The sequence below is a fragment of the Alligator sinensis genome, unplaced genomic scaffold (genome assembly GCF_000455745.1).
Source record: "Alligator sinensis unplaced genomic scaffold, ASM45574v1 scaffold743_1, whole genome shotgun sequence".
Lineage (NCBI taxonomy): Eukaryota > Metazoa > Chordata > Crocodylia > Alligatoridae > Alligator > Alligator sinensis.
Genome location: NW_005842512.1, coordinates 57,421 through 77,785, shown reverse-complemented (window position 1 = coordinate 77,785; position 20,365 = coordinate 57,421). Strand labels below are relative to the sequence as shown.

The 20,365-nt window shown below is 44.1% G+C and overlaps 1 protein-coding gene across 3 annotated transcripts in view; it reads left to right on the top strand.

Moving 5' to 3' along the window:
- CAP2 (cyclase associated actin cytoskeleton regulatory protein 2) overlaps nucleotides 1-20,365 on the top strand; it is a 76,770-nt gene that overhangs the window by 32,888 nt on the left and 23,517 nt on the right. For 2 of the 3 annotated variants that reach the window (XM_025213235.1, XM_006031546.3), the window contains exons 3-6: nucleotides 127-204; nucleotides 15,626-15,769; nucleotides 15,982-16,067; nucleotides 18,529-18,634. In XM_025213235.1, coding sequence (XP_025069020.1) covers nucleotides 127-204; nucleotides 15,626-15,769; nucleotides 15,982-16,067; nucleotides 18,529-18,634 — 414 coding nt within the window. The remainder of the gene's footprint in view (nucleotides 1-126; nucleotides 205-15,625; nucleotides 15,770-15,981; nucleotides 16,068-18,528; nucleotides 18,635-20,365) is intronic. The other variant, XM_025213234.1, reaches the window with a different exon arrangement.

The window sequence follows — 20,365 nt, the reverse complement described above, 5'->3', positions numbered from 1 at the left end:
TAAAGTTTGCATGGGGAAGAGGGAGGACGTAAGAAATAATGCTTAGCAATATTATGTTAATTTTACTGCTGAAATATTTTCCCTCCAAGATCAAGTTTTAATACTTTCTTCCTCTTCCTCTTACAGGCAGAAATGGTATGTGCTGCTTTCCAAGCACAGAGATCCTTCCTGTTGTTAGCATCTCAGTATCAAGAGCCTCAAGAGGTAAGAAAGTATATTTAATTTTCGTAAGAGGTGACATACTACAACATCTTGCTGCATGTATGTAGAAAAAATTCTTCACTCTGTATTTAGAGGAAATGTGCAATGGTCTGGTGTGAATACTTTATTGGCATGAATTTGTGGTGGGCTTAGTACGCACTAGTGGCAAAACTACAGCTGGCTTTTATGCAGCTCGTGAGTGCTGATATAGCCAAACTATTATTTATGTTGTATGTCAGACATATGATACATTTTCCAAATATTGTCGAGCCTGTCTACACACTGAGTTATTCAGGAATAGCTGTTCCTGAATGACTCCGTCTGTGGACGCTTTAAATCTGGAAGAAAAGTGCCTTCTGAATTGATTTAATCCTTCTTGGAAGATGAAACTAAACCAGAAAAAGACATATTTGTTCCAGAACAAGTCTTCCCATGTGGAGTTGTTCTAGAGTAGCTGTTCTACTTTAAAGTTATATACCACTTTATTCTGGAATAATTTTCATGTGTAGAAAAGACCTTTGATTTTTTTTAACCTTTTACAGTAAAAGCTCTATTATCCAGCATCCCCCAGTAATGGGGGATGCCGGATAACAAAACATGCTGGTTAATTGAGTGGCCCAGGCCGCCACTTCTCTTGCTGAGTCTAGGGCCTCCCACCACCCCTCCCGCCACATCGCTGCCCCTCTCGCGGGTCCTGTGGGACAGGGAGGCAGGCCCCGCGCAGCTCCGCACAGCCTGTTATGCCCCCAGGCAGTGGGGGCTCAGCACAGCAGGCTGCTTTACTCATGGGGGATCGGAGAAACCGGGAGTACCACAGTGGGCACTTCCGGTTTCACTTCATCTCACAAGCTGGCATGCCGGTTAACAGAGCATACCGGCTTGCAAGATGCCGGTTAACAGAACTTTTACTGTATTAGGAGTACTTTTTGCAACCCCTACTATCCCCAGCTATAAAATGCAGTGTGTAAATTCTCTCAAATTCTACTGCTGGAAAATTGGGAAAAGTCATACAAAATGTTAATGTTAACCAAAACCAGTTTTTCCATATCTAAAAGTATCATAATATTAAAGGGAACTTGGGACTTTCTGGGACTGGAAATAAGAGCTGTCTCTCTCCTGGGAAAGCTAAAAATCTATTCTGTTCCATGGAACAAACCTCTTGTATGTGGTTCTAGAGGGATACAAGATATTTTATGTATTGAAAAGTTAACATTGCCCACAGACTAGCTGTTCCTCTGTCTGAGGTCTTGGTTAGACTAATTTTAGGAGAAAAATACTACAGTTTGGGTGTGTCTACATGTTCATTAATGTGCTTTTGTTGCTGTGCATTAAATTTAGTACCTCTAATGTGAGGTACTAAATAAATGGGCATTAGGCTGCCCTAACGAGCAGTGGTGAAAATGCATGCTTTTTTAGTGATGCTTAATGCGCAGTAGCCTGTTTTTACTGCATGTTAGTGTATTAGCATGGTTTTTGGCATGACACTTTTTAATATGCCGTAAAATAGGCTACTGTGCATTAAAGCACATGTGTAGATGCACCCTTTGAGGAGGAGAAGGAGGAAAAGTTTCTTTGTCAGGTTGTTGGGGTTTTTTGTGTTTTTTCGTAATGGCCGCTAGCTGAGTATGTCATCACATATTAGGAGGTTGAGCATGGCGCAGACCTGCAGTTGCTGTGGAAGTCCTTTTGCAGCCTCTGTAAAACATGAGGCTTGGGCTAGTAGTGCTATACATTGTCCAGATGCAATGACTATGTACCCAACCCTCCCATGAGGCCGTCCTCAAAATCTCTTTCATGTGGCATGCAGGGAGTGAGAGTCCATGTGTACAGTCTGTCCTGGGCCTGTGATTTTGACTCCTTGTTTCAGTTTCTTAATCCATAACTCACCAGATTAAATAACCCCTCCATAAAACTCCCAGCTGCTGGGTTGCTTTATTGGGACTACCGTCACTGATATTGATATAGATACAAATAAAAAAAGATATTCTAAGTAGCAATGGCATGGCCACTCATGGGGAACACAAAGCTAAGCCTTGAGACAGACTCTAAGACAGACTTCTAATTTACACAGACCTGAGCAAGGAATGGCTAATGTCTGACTTGGGATTCCATCTGCCCTTTCTCCTAGAGGGCAAAACTGGGTTGTTATTTACTCCCTGAGAACATGCAGATTCCCTAGTAGAGTAGGTCCTCGTGCAATTGTTTGTGGTGCTGATGCATGTAATTGTAGCCAGCCCTGCACAAAGCTGTTTACAATCACGGGTAAATCACCCCTTTTCAATACACAGTTGCTCATTCTTTGGCCCAGAACCCCATTATAGTCTTATGTATTTTTGTTAAATTCCCAGCACCTGTAGCAGTAAAAAAACTGATTATCTGGGAGTGCCTTTGCTTGTCTGGTTAGATGCTTAGATGTCAAGATGATTCTCTGCATTTAGCTGTTTCAGTTTAGGAATAAAAATCCATCTGCAGGGGGCAGTACTGGATATGGGAATTGGGAAGTCAAACAAAAGGTCTGATGTGTTCTCTGGCATGGCATTTGTGCTGAATTAGCTCCCCCAAGGTCAGCTTTACCTTGCTACTAGTTCAGATGTGCTGGTATCTGAACCTTGGAAATATATTGAATGGTTGGGTCCATGGGCAGATCCAGGATTGTGGCATGTGCCCCTCAAATTTGTGGTGTCTGCACAGCTGAGCTCATTGTGGTACCTGCACAGCTTGAGCTCATCTGAAGGGGGCAGGGTGTGGTTGCACCCCACTTGCCCTGATCTTAGATGACTGTGAGTTGTCTGAGCTCACCACCACATCAGTGTAGCTCCTGCCAGAGCCTGCAAATGTCATGAACTCGTGAAAGGGTGTGTGGCTATGCTGTCGTGCCCCCTGGGTTAGCCCCTGGTCAGGTCTGTTGGGGGACTACTGAGATCTTTTATCTGTGTCCTGTTGTTGCAATAGAATAATAAACTGTTCTAGTAATATAACAGCCTTTGTACAAGCCTGGGTTAATTAGCACTCAGAAGGTTCTTCAGACCTGACAAACAAGACTGATACAAATAGTAAAGTAAAGGAGAATTTAACTGGGACAGTCAGTTGATGAAGGGAAATTTAATTTGTCTCTAGCGATAGACATTACACATAAACCAGCTTAAGTGATCAAAAACTGGTTTAAACCTGTAACAGAACAGATATTCAGTGCACATAAACCAGTTTGAAAATGGCTGAAACCGGTTTGAGATAAACCTGGTTGAATCAGACTTCACTGATTTGAGTCAAACTGGTTTATGCAATGTCTGTCCAGACCCCTTCCTGGTTTAAGATAACCCAGACACCCTCAGCATCTGGCATGCTCTCTGGGCTGGGCAGGGCTCTCTGCTCCACAGCAGAGCAGGCCCCTCTCCTCTGCTCCCTGGCCAGAGCTCCATTAGAGACTGCAGACACAGCAGGGTCTGCCTGGCTTCCCCGTGCCCTACCCCCCACCTTGCTGCTTGCTGGACAAGCAGGCATCCCCCTCTCCCTCCCTCCTATCTCCCACAACACAGACCCTAGCCCCATGGACCCTATGCATGTGGTATGCTAGCTAATGCTGAGAGGTGTCTGTGTGTGAGTCTCTCCAATTTCACTGGGGCAGGCAGACAGAACAGTGACCGCTTAGGACTGTTTGGTGCTAATCAACAGGTCAGATGGTAAGCTGTGTAAGAAGAGTTTGAATTAATGGAGAGAGGCCATTGGTTTGCTAATGAGGTGATAAACACTGTCATCAGCTCCCTGCTGGCTTGTTCACCTGTCAGTTTGTTGTACAGAGTATAAAGAAGCAGGGAGGGAGATTGAAAAGCTCCATATCATCAACAGATGCATGCACTGCAACCCCCTCCTTTCCTCCTTCCTGCTAGCAGGAGGCAGGGGTCTGGCAACACTCCCGCCCCTTGAGCAGCAAGTGGGGAAAAGCCTGAGATGCTGCAGGCAGACCTCCCTAATCAGAGGTCATGCTGTGGGCTGGCCATGCCCCCCACTCAGCTCAGTTCTCTGCAAGGGAAGGGAGGGCTGCTCTACCGCTCTCAGGCTTCTAACCTGAGCCACTGCCGGCATGTGTCTGAATTTCCTCAGTCCAGAGGGGATGTCTGTCCAGTTACAAACCAGCTCAGCCTAGCCAGGTTAGACTAATCTGCAAAGATTGAATCAATTTAGGCTCAGTCTTTTTGAATATCTGTCCCTAACCTAGAGGTTTTATTCTGGTCAGCACAGGTGTAGAGTGTTGCATTGGAAATGTAATGCTAACAGTGAGAAACAGGATGCATGCTGCCCTAAAGAATTTACTCCTGCTCAATTCAGAATACTGTTGTGCTGCTGGCAACATTTTTCTTCCTTACTGTAGCAGAAGAGCCCAAGAAGTCTAAAAAAAGACTGGCTTATAACCAAAATAAAATAAAAATAAAAAACTCTGTGGGTTCTTTTTATTTGCCTACTGGTTTCTGAGCCTTTTAAGTTAGGTTTTCAGGCTTTTTCCTGGTAACTGCGAGTACTAGAAGCTTTTGTTTAAAAAATGAAGAAAATTCAGGTTTGCATGTAATCATCCATTCCAGGAGCAGTAACTTTAAGAAAAGCACCAGCAATTAAAACAATTCACAATCAAGGCTCAGAGTTGGCAATACAAGGGCTAGTCTTAATTGCACTTTTGCTGGCATGTTCCAGTCTTGTGTACCTTGCCTTATATACACATATGGGTTAAAAAGAAATACACACACTTGTGTGTGTGTGTGTGTATGTATGTATGTATGTATAATTGTTCATTCTTAGTGTTTCATACACAGTTATTTGCAAAGATTTATACTCAGCTATACTGTGGGCAGACCTGAAAACTGCTGAAGGCTGCTATTTTACATATTTTGATGCAGCTTGTATAGTGTTTTCCAATATAAAGTGTAGTTCCACGTACCATACTTGTTTCTTTCATATCTGCATGTCAGTGATGGGGGAGAAAAAAAACCCTTGTGTTTCTAAAGCCACAGGTTTGCAGATTGCTTTCTGCACCACATCTGAAAACTGGTAAGCATTGCATAGTCCAGGAGAGAAAAGAAATCAGGATCCCCTGTGACTATATCAGTGTGATGTCATCTCATTCTGCTTGTATTTATAGCCTAAAGCTACAGAGTCAATGTGGAATCCAAACAGGAAAGCTAATCATTAGTGTATCAGAATGCACAGAACAGAGAAAAGCAAATGAAGATGACAGCATATCTGTAAATGCAAGAGAACAGAGAGTAATTCTGTCATTCAGCTGTCTAGACTGTTTGCTTTAGTAATGTAAAGCTGTAAATGAGCCAGTGAATTGCCATTATGGCATAGTAGCTTTGTAGATATTCAGACAGCAGCATGGAGACCGAAGGGATTTACTGAGTTCCTGTCATGTTGAGATGTTGCACATGGCACTATTTCAAAAAAAAAAAAAAAAGAGGAAAAACCCTGAAAAAAAATAAATTAGTTCAGTTCTTTTTACTTAAAAATTTAGTGAAGGAGGCATGAAAATGAAAAGATGGCTATTGTGATATAAAAGGGGGCTTACTGGTCAATAGATGGAGAAAGATATATGGAGAGGCAGGGATTTTCCTCCTCTTTTATTTCGGGAAATATTGAAGTTGATACACATTTAATTTCTTCAGCATCTGAGGTCACTGCGACACTAGCAAATGTCCTAATAGTTAAGCTTGTTTAACTTTAGATTTGTTCAGATTTGTTTCTTGTTAATAGTCTCTGCATGTTTTCCTCTTGGAATTTGTGGTGCAGAGCCTTTATCATCTGTATATGTGAAAATAGTAGGAGCAGAGAAGGTAATTCCAGCTGGCATACCAGTCCAGCATCAACTGCAATAAATTACTTAGCAGAGTGCATGCTCTGTTACTTTTTATGGTCATGTTCTATATTTGTGTGTGCAGTGGAAAAGATCACATGACAAAACTATCATTTGATATTAGTGTTTGTGTGTCCCAGCTAATGGCTGCTGGATGCAGACTCATTCTTCAAAGATGTGATTTTTTAGCTCATCCACTTATTAGAAATAATTTTCTGACGCCACAGTTTAAATGTTAAAACTGTAAGAACTGACTGTCATAAATTATTTACATGTGGAGGGTGAAAAGGGGAAGGAAAGGGGGGGAGAGATAAAAGTAACTGTTTTCTCTTCTTGGGGAAATTATTTTAAAAGCATTTTGAGAGCTCCTGTTTATATGCTTTCTGAACCATTCAAAAGATAATTGTATATTCTTAACCAATAAACATCATAAAACAATTTTGATCTGAATTTCGAATTTCCACGTATGTTAATCCAAATATAATTCTGGAATAAACACAATATGATTTTGTGGTGTACTCACTTTAAAATTATTAATTACCCTGAGGAACTTTATCTGTTTAACAACACTTTATGATCCCTCCCCAGATTTTATCAAATAAATAAATACTGTTCAGGGTCATAGCAGTAAATATTCAGTGCACAGTGAATTATATGCCACCTTTCACTTTAAAAGTTCAGTATTTTTTAAAAACCGCGATATCATTTTGAGTGTCATTTTGATATGCTGTTTGAACCATTGTTCTCCCACTGGGCAGGAGTTAATGGGCTACTTTTTATGTGAATGATTATACATATACACCATATCAGATTCATATCTATGGCAAACTCATTGCAGCAAAAATTGTGGACTGAGATATGTTACTGCCCTGTTCATCAGGGAACAGTTATAACAACTATTCTGAAGTTTTTATGATGTAACAGTGTGCATCTTGCCATTAAGTCCCTGCATTTAAAGTTATGCTACAGTATTTCTGATGTAATTCCCATCTTCCTGCAAACTAAAGAGGTATTATCCTTGCAAATAAGCACAACTATCAATGCAAAAAAAACTTGTGATAAGAGATACTCTCAACCAGATTTAAATGACAGGTGCAGTTAAGACTATAAAAGGTGTTAGAATATAATTTCAGGTACACGCCAAAAAAGTGCTGATTGAATTCATATGGCTGCCAATGCCCAGCTGGTCTGATTATTAACATTCTGGAGACGAACATTCCAGTCAAATACCTTCCTTTTGTGCTCAGACTCTCTATGTAATTCAGGGCAGAGGGATTGGGCTCATCTAGAAAAAAGCAAATCATAATAAACTATATTCAAACACTCACAACAAACTGATGGCTTTAGAATTAAAACTGTAGGAACCAAACCTGAAGATTTTAAAGGGGTCATTTCCCTTAAAGTCAATGGGGATGCCCAAGAGGAGGATTTTACTCGGTCTCCGAATTGGTTCGTAGAAATGAAGAGGAAGCTTTTCTGCCATCCAGTAGCTGTTAGTGCACAGTTTCTCTCTGTAACTTGGATTTTTTCTCCATTTATTTTATAAATGACTACAATGACAGGGCCTTCTCCATTTCCCTTGGAAGACTACTCCCCAAGCCAACAGGATCTTGGTCCTAATGAAAATTTTACTTTTGCTTATTATTATCCATTTCCATTGTGCTACTAATCATGCCATTGTGAGCCACCATTACCTATTTACTGTAGATAAGGAAATTGTTGACCTCTTTAGCGATTGCTCAGCAACACTAAATAACGTGGATCAAATTCTGCTATAATCTTACTCATGTTATTGATGTCACTAGGGCTGTGCCTCTGCAGCTAGGAATAGAATTTGATCCTCAAGTGTCTTTAAAAACCCCCATGCAACAGTTAATATATAATGTGTGTGTAGACAAAAGTGGATGAAATAATAGTGGAGATTTTGTGTTACATAAAATAATATACTAGTGTATTATAAATGGGAGTTGAGAGCCTTGAACCCCAAACAGGAGGCACGCAGCTCCTTGCAACATTACTTTTTTTTTGTCCTGTTCTTTAAATTCCTTCTTAGTTGTTGGCACATTTCTGGTGTCAGTAAGCCTAAACCTCTGCGCTGTACGTGGTCTCAGCAAGATCACATGGAGAGTGACCCCTGATAGCGTGTCATGTTCAGCTCCTGAGTATTATACCCTTGTATAGGCAGCCCCTAAAGTTTATACGTAGGGACCTACCAAAATGCGATTTCATGGTTTTTGTAAAATCCACAAAAGTGGGCAATGTCCGTGAAATCTGTGGAATCCATGGGGGTGGGAGAAACTTACTGAAAATAAAATGCTGGCTCTCCAGAGGGAGCCAGCCATCCTCAGGGCCTGCCAGGATGGGGAGGGGGTGAGGGAAGATGTGCCTGTCCAAAGGGCTGCCAGCAAGATGGCTGCCTCCTTGGCCACTGATTGGCTGGGTTGTATGACAGGCAGCCCACACAGCCAATCAGTGGTAAGGGTCAGGGCCACCTGGGCCCCTCAGCTGATCAGAGGCATGGGGGGCCTGTCGTACTCTGCCCACGAAATGGTTGCTGAGCCTTGCGTTCTGCCCATGAAATCGGTGGGCAGTTGCCCCAAATACGGTAGGTCCCTATTTGTGAGCTCCTTATTGGTCAGCATTGCAGACTCGTATCCAATTTGATGTCAGCTGCTCTCCCAAATTTTGTTTTATTTTGTTTCAAGGCATTGCTGCTTTCCAAACATGTAGCTGTTGTTATATATTTCCCATAACTTCCTCTGATGCACTTGATTACATTTTACCAGCTGCACACACGTGGTATTTTCTGCAGGTAACTAACCACCATGGGCAGTATTGCTGATGTGTGCAAAACCTCCCATGTTGGGTTGGGGGGTGGGGAATGTGTGCACACACAGCTTAAAAGTCTGATGCATTTAAGATCCAGTCCTGCACTGGGAGCATTGCATGTAGCTGTGGGAAGCCATGCTGGTCTAGAGCATTGTTTCTCAACCTGTGGGTCATGACCCAAAAGTTGGTCGCAAGAATATTTGAAAGGGTCGTGAGCAAATCCAAGCAAAACATGGGAAAGCACAGGGTCCAAAAGGAAAGGTCCCTGTCACGACCCAGTGATTTTTTTGTGCCTCGGCACTATGGAATTTCCTGGCCACATGAGAGCTCCTTTGCACAGCAGAGTGTTCTGCTGCAATTAAGAGCCTGCGTGCAGGAGAGTTCCCGCCAATTTGCAGTTTCCTTTGCAGGATGCATTTCTTCTTTGCAGCACAGAGATGCACGGTGCAAAGAGTTCCCGCTATTCGGATGCAAATTTGTGCCCCATTGTTGGCCAGTTCTAAATTATTCACACGTGGCGGCTAGTAATTGGCTCGCTGGCCGTTTAAAATTCCGCGCGACTTCCGCCCAAGTCGAAGAGCTTTGAGCACGCTGCAGAGTGTCTCTGAAGTTATCTGACTTGCGGCTGCCGATCGATAGACTGATCACCTATCGACCTTTCTTCCCATCACCGAGCGCAACCCCGACGTACCCCTTTCCCCGCCGGCTTCGAATTGCGGACGGATTAACTGGCTTGGGCCCCGCCAGCTGGAACAACTCGTGTGGTTGTTCCGACGACCGGACCACCTGCGTCGTGATTGCAAGCGGCGTGAGTAAAGTTTTTTACAACCAATAAGTTGTGTCTGCCTCTCCATTCACCAGCCCGCCCTGACGTACGAGCGTAACTCGAGTCGGCCCTGGCCGTCCGAGACAGTCCCGAGCAGGTTGGGGGCAGCTGGGGGTCCCCTCTGGCAGGGCTGCAGGGGGCTGTGGGTTGGGAATGAGGGGCACCAGAATGGCCCAGGGGAGAAGGGGACTGTGGCTTGGGAGTGAGGGCACCAGCAAGGCCAGGGGGCTGTGGGTGGGGAGTGAGGGGCAGGGCAGGGGGCTGTGGTTGGGGAATGAGGGGCAGGGCAGGGGGGTGTGGGTGGGGAGCGAGGGGCACCAGCAGGGCCAGGAGCTGTGGGTCAGAACTGGCTGTTGATGTTTACAAATGGGTTCTGATGCAAAAAGATTGAGAACCCCTGGTCTAGAGAAAGTACCACAGTCACTGCACTACCCTTAAAACAGGTGCAAAGTTTGTTTCCCCACTCCCTACCTCATCACATCAGCTCTTTTAGATAGTGCCAGAGTGGAGTGGGACCATGATCCTGCTTCTTTACAACCATTGAAAGTGCTGGCCCCAAGAGCACCAGCAGCAACATGAACGTCTTGCAGACTTGACAGTCCCTGAATGCCAGGATTAACCTGCAAACTTATTCAGGGACCAGGCATATCTAAGAGGAGGCTCCTTGCATCCTTTTGCTGTTTGGGACATCCAGGCAGTGACTGCAATTTTGCCCTTCAAGAAAAATGCTACTTATTACATCTTGGAGATCATTAATAAAGATAGAGAATACTAATCTGTGATCTGTTCTCACCTTCCTGGAGATCTGCCCCAGTCTGAAATGCTTCCATTTATTACAGCCCTTTCTCTCCAGTCCTTCAGCCAGTTTTCAGTCCCTGCAGTCATGCTCTCATTCATGCGCTAATGCCAGAGAAGCTTCCATTAAGCCATTCTGATGCAATGGTAAGATTCCCCTGTCTACTAGAACCCATGTTCTTTGTGGGGTTTTATACTGCCCCAAAATTAAATTGGCTCATATTCTTGAGTGCTACAGTAGGGTGGGGATGTGGCGGTGTGGTTGTACTCCCCTTCTATGATCACATGCAGATGAGCTCATCAGCTGGTCTGCATGGGCTCTTGCCTTGCTTTGCATGGCTCCAGAGCCTTAGGGTGGGTGCCACGATCATTTCCCCCATTCCCCTACCCCAAATGTGGCATGGGGAAGAGGAATGGCTCTGTGAAGTGCATTCAGCAAATGAAAGTAATGGCTCTGGAAAGAGCCTGCACTGATCAGCTGCCTCCCTACATGGGCAGAGCTCAGGCAGAAGCCCACACTGACCAGCTGAGGGCTCAGTGTATTCATTGCATTGGCATCACATGGGCAAAGGAGGAGTAGCTGCAGCCCCCATCCTCCTCTCCTAGATCCACCCATGCTTCCTTGGTAGTTGTATTTGCACACACATGCAGGCACAAACGCACACATGAGCAAACACCTCAAGCCATACTTAACTCTCCCAGTGTCTTGATGTTGTAGGGAGAGCTGGCTGAAAAGCAGGGTTTCTGGTTTTTGAGAAATGGGGAGGTTTTTTCATGAAATTTTGATTCCAGCCTGAATTGGATTGAAACAGCAACAACCCAAACAGACTGAAACTTTCTACAAACGCTCATTTCATCGAGCAGCCCTGGGGCCGGGGACTCACAACTTCCAACATCGCTGAGCCCTGCCATGGATTCAGCTGAGGAATAGCAAACTCAAGATGTTTTCAACAAAGCATTCTGGACATGTCAAGCTGGCTGGCAAAATTCTGCGGAGGCATAACGGGACAGCTCTGCACTCTGTGGCCGTGTTGGTTATTTTTGTGCCTCCCTTCTCCCCCACCAAAATGGTGCCCAGGGCTGCTGTCCTGATTACTCCCTTCAGTTACACTACTGAAATTCTGTTATATGCATTGCCATCTACCACAGAAACAGAACCTGTGATAACCTATAGCAGCAACTGGTTTGAAGCAAATCAAAAGCTTCATTTGGGGAACTCTTGACTCTTGGGTATGGAATATTTCCTGTTTTGTCCAGGGCACGAGAGCAGCTAGTTAGCCCTTCCTGGCCTGTCTGCCCCTTTGTTGGATGTACTGTAGATTTGCCTAGCTAAATTATAGCAGGGGGGATGCACTGTGCTGTAACATTCAATTCTAATTATAAAAATAGTCAGACTGACTCCAGCCTACAGGATAAATCTGTTCAGCCTGGTTCTCTGTTTATACCATCCACATTTATCCTGTTCCTCTCCAATTTGTCTCCTAAATTGTAATGCCTAAAATTAAAATGGCCAACTTGTCAGTGTTTAAAGCAGAGCAATTGCATCAGTCACTAGCGTTCCCTATGAATTTGGGGCTTTGTATGGTTTTTAAGGGAAATATATGTTAAATGTTGTTTAAGTCATTGCTGAATAACATGCAGCTAGCAATAGGCCACTGACTTGGTAAGACCTGCAGTTTTTCCTGAGATTTGTCTCAGAATGGTAAGGTCCAGATACTGCGCTATTAAGGTCAGTGGGGACTATACCATTAAATTCAGCAAAAAAGCCCTAAATGCAGTTGTATTTGAATAAGCTTTTGTTTGGAGGACTGTTGGGTCAGGATGGAGGTTCTCCTGGAACTGCATCTACACGTACTCAGTATCCCAACCTACTTCCTTCCTGGTGCACGAGGGCAACAGATGCGGTTTTGGCCCCAGAGGCTGCAGTAGCGGATGCAGAGGAGATTCAGTTCCATCCCCTTCAGACTAAAACCTTAAATGGCACACAAGGCCCTTTTGTGCAAGAATGGGGGGAATTTCACCTCATGGAGAGGAGCTGTCCAAAAAGATCCGTTTGGCAACTGCTTTTGAAAGCTGGAAATATTTTGCTAGGAAAAAAAAAAAGAAAATTGTAACTCTACTGGAGACAGAGATCCCTCCCCCTCCCTTGGCTGCAGTTTCTTGGAGGTTTAAGTGAGTTTAGTTATTTGCTTTGGTTTTATTTTGATTCATTTCTGAAAGTAATTTCTCAGCTTGATGTGAGCACTCCTGCAAATCAGATTATTAATAAGATTAAGTAGAATAATTATTCTATCACACTGCTTACCCTGTTGAGATTACCAAAGTATACAAAAGACAAAACAATCCAAACCAACCAAATAAATAAATTTTATTTAAAAAATCCCTTTTGCATTTTGCCCGTAAAAGGAATTCAGGCGTTGGAAAGTATGGAGAAAATCACAGTCGATGGACCCAAACTATCTTACCTCTGCCCCTGTTGCCAGAAACTCTGGGATGATCTTACGTATCCATAACACTTTTCATCTCACTGATGATCACAATAGATATCCTATTTTATTCCTACACATGCATTGATTGCATTTATTTATTTAGCAACTGCAAATCTGTGAAGGCAAGCGATAACCTCTTAATTAGCTGAGTTCAAAGTTATTAATCCACCTCTTCGTTTGTAGAGGGGACACTCCTCAGTGATGTGCAGCGTTGTTTGTATCTTTCCATAAGTGCAGGATGGGTTAGCATTGAGGCCCCAGTGGTGAAGGTTGGCTGCGCAGGGGCCTTGGCCTGTCCTAAACCTGTTTAGCAGGGACCAGTCTCACCACGATAGTTCAAAGCCAGCGGGATGACAAGTGGGGTCTGTCACAAGGAAGTTGTTTGTGACTTCCCATGATCCCCATTGACTGCATTAATTCACTTACACTTTACTCCTTGATGGAGGTGTGGGAAACTATATTTTAGAATCTGTGATGGGGAAGATCCCAGTTACTACTTGCAAAGATAGCAATTTCCCTAATGTGTGAAATCAACTCCACAGTTGCAGGTAAAAATATAGTATAAGCATGATGGACTTTATGTAATTGCATGAAAAAAAGATAGCGGAGCTATGATTTGTGGAGACACTGTGGAACTGAGTGAACTCAGCATTGCCAACTCCATGCATAAAATGCCAATTGTTAAGCCCCACAAGCACTATGAACTCAGCATAAAAACCATGCAGTTTAGAAAGAAATGCATGTTGGGTTCTTTTTATTTGTCTTCTGGATTGAGCTTTTAGTATCCATGTTTTCCGACTTTTCAGCACAACTGATTACCCAGCTCCAGATGGTAGAGCTTTAAGATTACTACCAAATATGGGGAATGTGAATAAAATTGCACAGATTGATGACACTGCCTCAGGATTTCACCTGAACTCCCATTCTCAGGCCCTGCTCCTCTAAACCAGTGCAGCTCTGGATCTTTCCTTTGGGTAAAGTTAAATGTTTGCAGACGAATGAGGAGGGGTAAGGAGATAACAGTGCTCATGGATGCACAGTGTAATTTTGTATGACTGGGTGTCAAGGGTTAAACAGTTCCCTGAAGCCAGCATCCAAACTCTTTTGTATGTTATGACTTTTTTGGAAAGTTTTTGGCTAGCCAATTCAAAAGCGTTATTGCTCCCATTTAACCTTGCAATGTAGACTAAAGCAGAAGCCAATATAGCAAAGCATTTAGGGGCTATTTATTAGTATCTGTAGAAAGAGTCCTGTTTGGCATTAATAATTATAAAAGTAAGGTTAAAGTGTAGAGACCAGAATTAAATTTAGTATTTTGAAGTTGTTTAACTGATTCATTTTAATAATTCCAGAAAAAAGATAGTTTAATAGGACCGCATCAAGTATTTATACAAAGATTCTTAGATTACTTTTAAACAACTGTGCCTTGTGTTAAATGACAAGAAACTTTATGTAGCGCATGCCAAAGGCATGTTGAAGACTTTTCCAACCAGACTGTTCTGATTCATCTCTTTGAACTGTTTTTTGTTGCAGATACAGTATAGACATTCACTTTAATAACTACCAGCTGTTTTAATATCCATTGCAATAAAGAGATCATTCTTTAGGATCCTCAGCACAAACAGATCCATATTCCTTCTACTGTAGAGTCAAACATGCCAGGATTCCTGGCAGAATTGACTAGCATTCTCCTGCCCCATTTAAGCAGATGTATTATTGTTTGTCCATCAGTATCTTTCAGTTGGTTTAATCCAGGGGTGAGTAGTTATTTTTCTGGAGGGCCACTTGGGGTGTTTCAGTGAGCTGTTGAGGGCCAGGTCAGCACTCCCCACCCCACCCACAACAGCTCACCAAAACTCCCTAAGTGGTGGATTACTAGACTGATCTGGAGGCACTGGATGGAGCAGGCAGGTGGGGTCTGTATGGAGATTAGCCTGGGACCCCCGTGGGCAGGGTGCACTTGGCCAGACAGATGGTATGGGCCTGTGGGCAGGCGGGGAGCAGTGTCCAGGAGCAGGATGAGTAGGTGGGGCCAGGGCCAGGATTGCAAAGTGATGACAGTGTGGGCCGGGGTTGGAGTCCGAGCCTGAGGCAGAGCCACAATCTGCTCTCAGCGTGGTTTTGAGGTGTCACTGCCCCCTTGATCTCAGCCCTGGTCCCACCCAGCCATCCCGCTCCTGAACACTGCTACCCGTCCACCCTCAGCCCCAATCCCATCCTCCTGGCCAAGCACACCCTACCTGCAGGGCTCCCAAGCTGGTCTCCAAAAATAACTTTTATTTCTTTCAAAAAAGACGCTAAATAATTTTGATGGATAAACCAGGTCATTTTGCATTCTGAAGAAGTTTCTGGGGTATCCTATGAAAAACCATACCAGTCCCAGTAACACCAAGATATATGATCACTTCATGTTCAGGGTCTCAAGAAGCACATGTTGACGTTGACAGGGATCTATGTGGCAGTGCACGTTAGTCTGTGCTGTTCTGATGAGATGAAGGTGTGTTGTATGCTTTGCATTTAAAGAATACCTTAACCTCCTCCCCTCAAATTGATGGCACTGCAGACAGAATCCTGAGTGTTTGTCAAGGTTACAGCAGTAGCTGTGGTTTCCCAAAGTAACAGTAGTTCTCTGTTTTGCTGCAGAATGAGGTGGCAATGCTTCTCAAACCAATATCAGACAAGATTCAGGAAATCCAGAACTTCAGAGAGAGTAACCGAGGAAGCAAAATGTTCAATCACCTCTCCGCTGTCAGTGAAAGCATACCGGCCCTTGGCTGGATAGCAGCGGTGAGTTACTCACAGTAAAGTTGAGCATCTTTAAACACACATCTTAATACCCTAATACCTCCAAAACAAATAATACTGGCAATATCGTGTAACTCTGCCTTCCTATCTCTTTATCTCTACAGTCAACTGGTGGAGGTTTGTGACTAATGTTTTACGTCTTCTCTTCTTTCATTTTTTCCTGCTATCCTTGGGTGATGGTCCTGCTCTCTTAGTCTCCTAAACCAGGCCCTTATGTCAAGGAGATGAACGATGCTGCTACCTTTTATACTAACAGGGTGTTAAAGGACTACAAAAACAGGTATGTTGCCGAATGTGAATGTCCTCACTGTTTTGAGGACAGCTTAGAACTAGCCGTATTGCGAGAGAGTAGAGAAGACCCACCACAAAAAATGTTCTGGAAATTGAAAAGCACTTAGTGCAATTTGACTATTACTAATTTGATTAACATGGCTCTAATTTCAGTATCCCATTCCCTCCCTATTGCCTTTAGGTACCATGGTGTATTGCACTGTAAATTAGCACTCACACACTGTAAATTAGCACTCACAGTGCTGGTCTTAGACTTCTACAACTTTGTGCTGGCATTTGGGCCAAGTGTACGCAAGTGTGCATGTATGCATGTGCACACACACACACACACACACACTGCCAGCTACAGCATTACTCTGACTTGTATCCTGGAAGGACTGAATTCCCTAACTGTCTTGACATTTTCTAATTGAAAATTTACCTTTTGTCTCTACCACCTAGTTCCTGCACCTGGCTCTGCAGCCAAAGCCTAGCTGCAGTAACAGCCATGGAGCAGATTCATATGCATTTAGTAGGCTGCAAGAGAGAGGCTGGCACCTTCCCTGAGCACCCCTACAGAGAACCTTTGCCCAAATACCATTGATTTCACCTTTGCAAAGGGGTCAGGTTTTGGCCCTTAGTACTGCATTATCATTCTAGTATCATCCATCATATCATTATGGGCAGATCAGGCTTTTTTCTTGGCCATCATCTGACAGGGTAAATTAGGCTCATGTAAACCCAGTTCTTTCAGATGTGAGCCTTGGTATCTGTCTAGGTCAGAGGTTCCCAAACTTTTTCTTATTGTATACCCCCTTACAGATTTACCAGCTGCCTGCATAGCCCTACCAGCATACCTTTCATATTTCAACTCCTTAATGCCAACGATTATTATAATGAAAATTAAATCTGCCATTACACAATTTTTCCCACTTACCCCCCAGAGATGTCCTGCATACCCCCATGGGTATATGTACCTCTGTTTGGAAACCCCTGGTCTAGGTGATACTTGCACAAAGCTCAGCAGAGATCAAATAGCATATGGATCATCTAATCATTTCCCCTGGGCAAAATCAGTGCATGGATATGAGTTTTGGCAAAGCTTTTAAAATTGTAATTCTGAATGCTTGCTGGAGCCCATAGGTACTTAGTTTGGGTAATTCTTCATTTCTCTCTTTTATTTTTCTTTTTGCTTAATTTGTCAGGCTAAAATGTTTCTTTGCACATTTGACCTGCTTGCAGTTCCCACTGGATTGATGGGAGGCTTTTCACTCATTGCAGTGGGCTTTGGACCAGGCCTTTAGGCCCAAGTCCTCAGAGGTCCCTAGCTATTGCCTTTGCTGGGAATTAACCAGCTAAAAACCTTTGAGGGTCAGGGTCTCTCAGCCATTACTTTTCACTGGATTTTTACCATGAAGGATTTGAGCCCACAATCAGTTACTTCCAGGCATTTTCTTAGTCCCATTTTCTGTCCCATTACAGCCAATGGCAAGCACATGGAATTTTGGAAAGTTGGGCCACTTACTTTAGTGCCTAAGGGCACCTATATATGTGCCAGATGTCTGCTCCAATGCAATTAATGAAGTCTGTTGGAGCGTGGTAATTAGCATGCTCCAGCAGCCTCCACATCCTGTGTATTCGGTGTCTCCATGCTTTAAAATGGCGGTAGGGTGCTTTAACTAAAGCTCATCAAACAAGCTTTAGTTAGAGTGCCCCCACTGCCATTTTGAATGCTGAATACATGTGACACTGTGGGCACTTTAATTACATTCTAATTAAAGCACCCCTCCTCACCCTGAAGCTGTTCTAATTAAAGTGTGTTGTCCCTCCTGAAGCACATGTAAATACACCCTAAATGAATGATTTAGGAGCCTAAGTTTAGGCTCCTGTTTTAAAAAAGCTTGGTTTGCACTTATTTGAGTCTAACAAACTTTAAACATGAGATTAGCCTGTCTACACCAAGCATTTATGAAATTTTCGCTTCCTGACCTGTTCTCCATTATGAGAAGTTGTGTATATACATTGTATTGTTTAAGAGTTTTCATGGTCCCTATTAAAAGTTCTGGGAGGGGGGCAGGTTTCAGAGAGTGTACTGGTTTGAGGGCAGTAAGGAAGTGACAGCTGTATTTAAAGTCAAGAGCCAGCAGAAAATATAGCCAAGTGTGGATATCTGGTGCAGGGCTTCATTTGGCTTTATTGACTTTGAGCCTGGTCAGAAAAAATGATGTGTTTGCAGGAAGTCTGTCTTAGAGCCCTATTATGCTCTAATCTTTCCCTCATTAAGGACTTTAGGACTCGTCAATCTGCCAGGCCTCAATGTTTGCTGTGCTGCTTGCTTGAGAGCAGTCTTCTGACTTAATTGTATGTGGCCAGTGACAGACACAATCCGTAGTGTACTTGAAGCACTGGGGAACAAGGCTCTGTGGGCAAACACAAACATTCACACACACAATTATTTCCTGTCTTTACAGTGATTCACGTCATGTTGATTGGGTGAAGTCATACTTGAACATTTGGTCTGAGCTCCAAGCTTACATTAAAGAGCATCATACCACAGGTCTCAGTTGGAGTAAAACCGTAAGTGCTCTTTCCTTTTTGCTGCTGGAACGGTAAAATATCACTAACAGATTCTCCTTGTGGCAGGTGCAGCGAATCCAGACAGCATCTCTGGAAGAGAAAGGGCAAAAATAAGAAAAACATCTCTGTATTTAAAACTGTGATAAAGCAAGGAATCAAGTAACATCAGTTGCTGATCCTCTGTGCAAAGCTGGGAATGGGTTGTTGTTAGACAGCCTTTCAGTCTGGTATTAGCAAAGACTAAGTGTACAGATAAAATGACCATGGTGAGTGCAGTGGTTGGAGGCCAGCAGATGCGCATGAGGCTTGGTTCACACTGGCTTCAGGCCTTTCCTTTTTTTTTTAGGCCGGGGTGCTCAGCCCCTGGCCTGGAAGCCGGATCTGGCCTACAGAGCCATGCCATCTGGCCCTCAGGGGTCCCCACAAGTCTGAAAATTTGGGGGAGCAGCAGCAACAACTGCAACTCCCCTGCTGCCAAATTTACAGACCCATGAGGGGCTTCACCAGCCAGGTAGCATGCTAGTTTACCATGCAGATATGGCCTGGGGCCTAATCCAGACACACAGGGGCCCCAGGGAGGTGGCATGGGCCCAGATCCAGTGGTGGGCTGGGTGGAGACAGCATGGGACCTAATCCTGGCACATGCGGCGCATCCAGGCCTGTGCCACTCATCCAGCCCACAGCACCAAAAGGTTGAGCACCCCTGTTTTAGCTGCATTGTTAGACTGTCTGTACCTTCCTCCCTTTAATTTTAAGCCCCTCCCTTTCCTTTGTCATGGCTTGAGCATCATGATCTAAGAGACACAGGGAGGATAAGCCTTCCCTAGAAATTTTATGCTGTACAGAAATTAGAGACTAAGTGGGGCTGGCTGTGTTCCCGCACAACTGTGCTTCTCCCAGATAGAGCAGGTCATAGTAGCAACTCACTGTTTTTAGTCAACAGCTAAGTGACATTCTTTGCACTTTCAGCTGAGAACAGGTGTGAAAAGCAGAAACAGGTGTGAAAGATGGATGGAAAGACTCTTCAGGCCAGTTCTGCTTGAGAGGTGGAGAAATTCTGTAGATCAATTCTAGACTTAGTCCTCAATAGCTGTGGAGGAAAAGAAGAGAGATCAGGTTCTCTGGGCTCTATTGTTAGGTGATATAAAGAGTGAGCACCATTAAGATTAAAAAGGGAGGATAAACTAGGAAGAGATTGACAGAGAGTGAAATGGAAGGTGGAACGATGGCAGAAAAAGACTTAGGAGAAAGAGGAATGCTTAATAATAAGAAAGAGAAACACAAAGGACGCATACATACACATACAATTCTAATATAATAAAGGGCTTAGTCCATCTGTCTGTCTGTCCATAATGCTCTTGGAGCACTCTGATTGGTTGTCTGTAAACAACCAATCAGAGTGCTCCACAGAGACAGACAGGAGGCGGTGGTGACAGAGCACCACCATGATGGAGAGGATGGAGCAGGGGGAGAAGGGAGTAGGCCAGCGGTGCTGACCTCAACCCCACCCCCTGCCCCTGCTCCTTGGAGCCAGTGGAGGGAGATGGAAGGGATGGCGGGGCAAGCTTCCCCCCACCCTGCTCCAGGGAGGCAGCGGTGACGCGGGGTGGTAGCTCCACCCCAGTGGAGCAGGCCAGGTGGACGCAGAGTGGGGGAGAGGGAAGGGGCATGGGGTTGGATGCAGAGCAGTGGCAACGCGGGGTGCTGGGTGGTGGCATTCTGTCCCTGCCC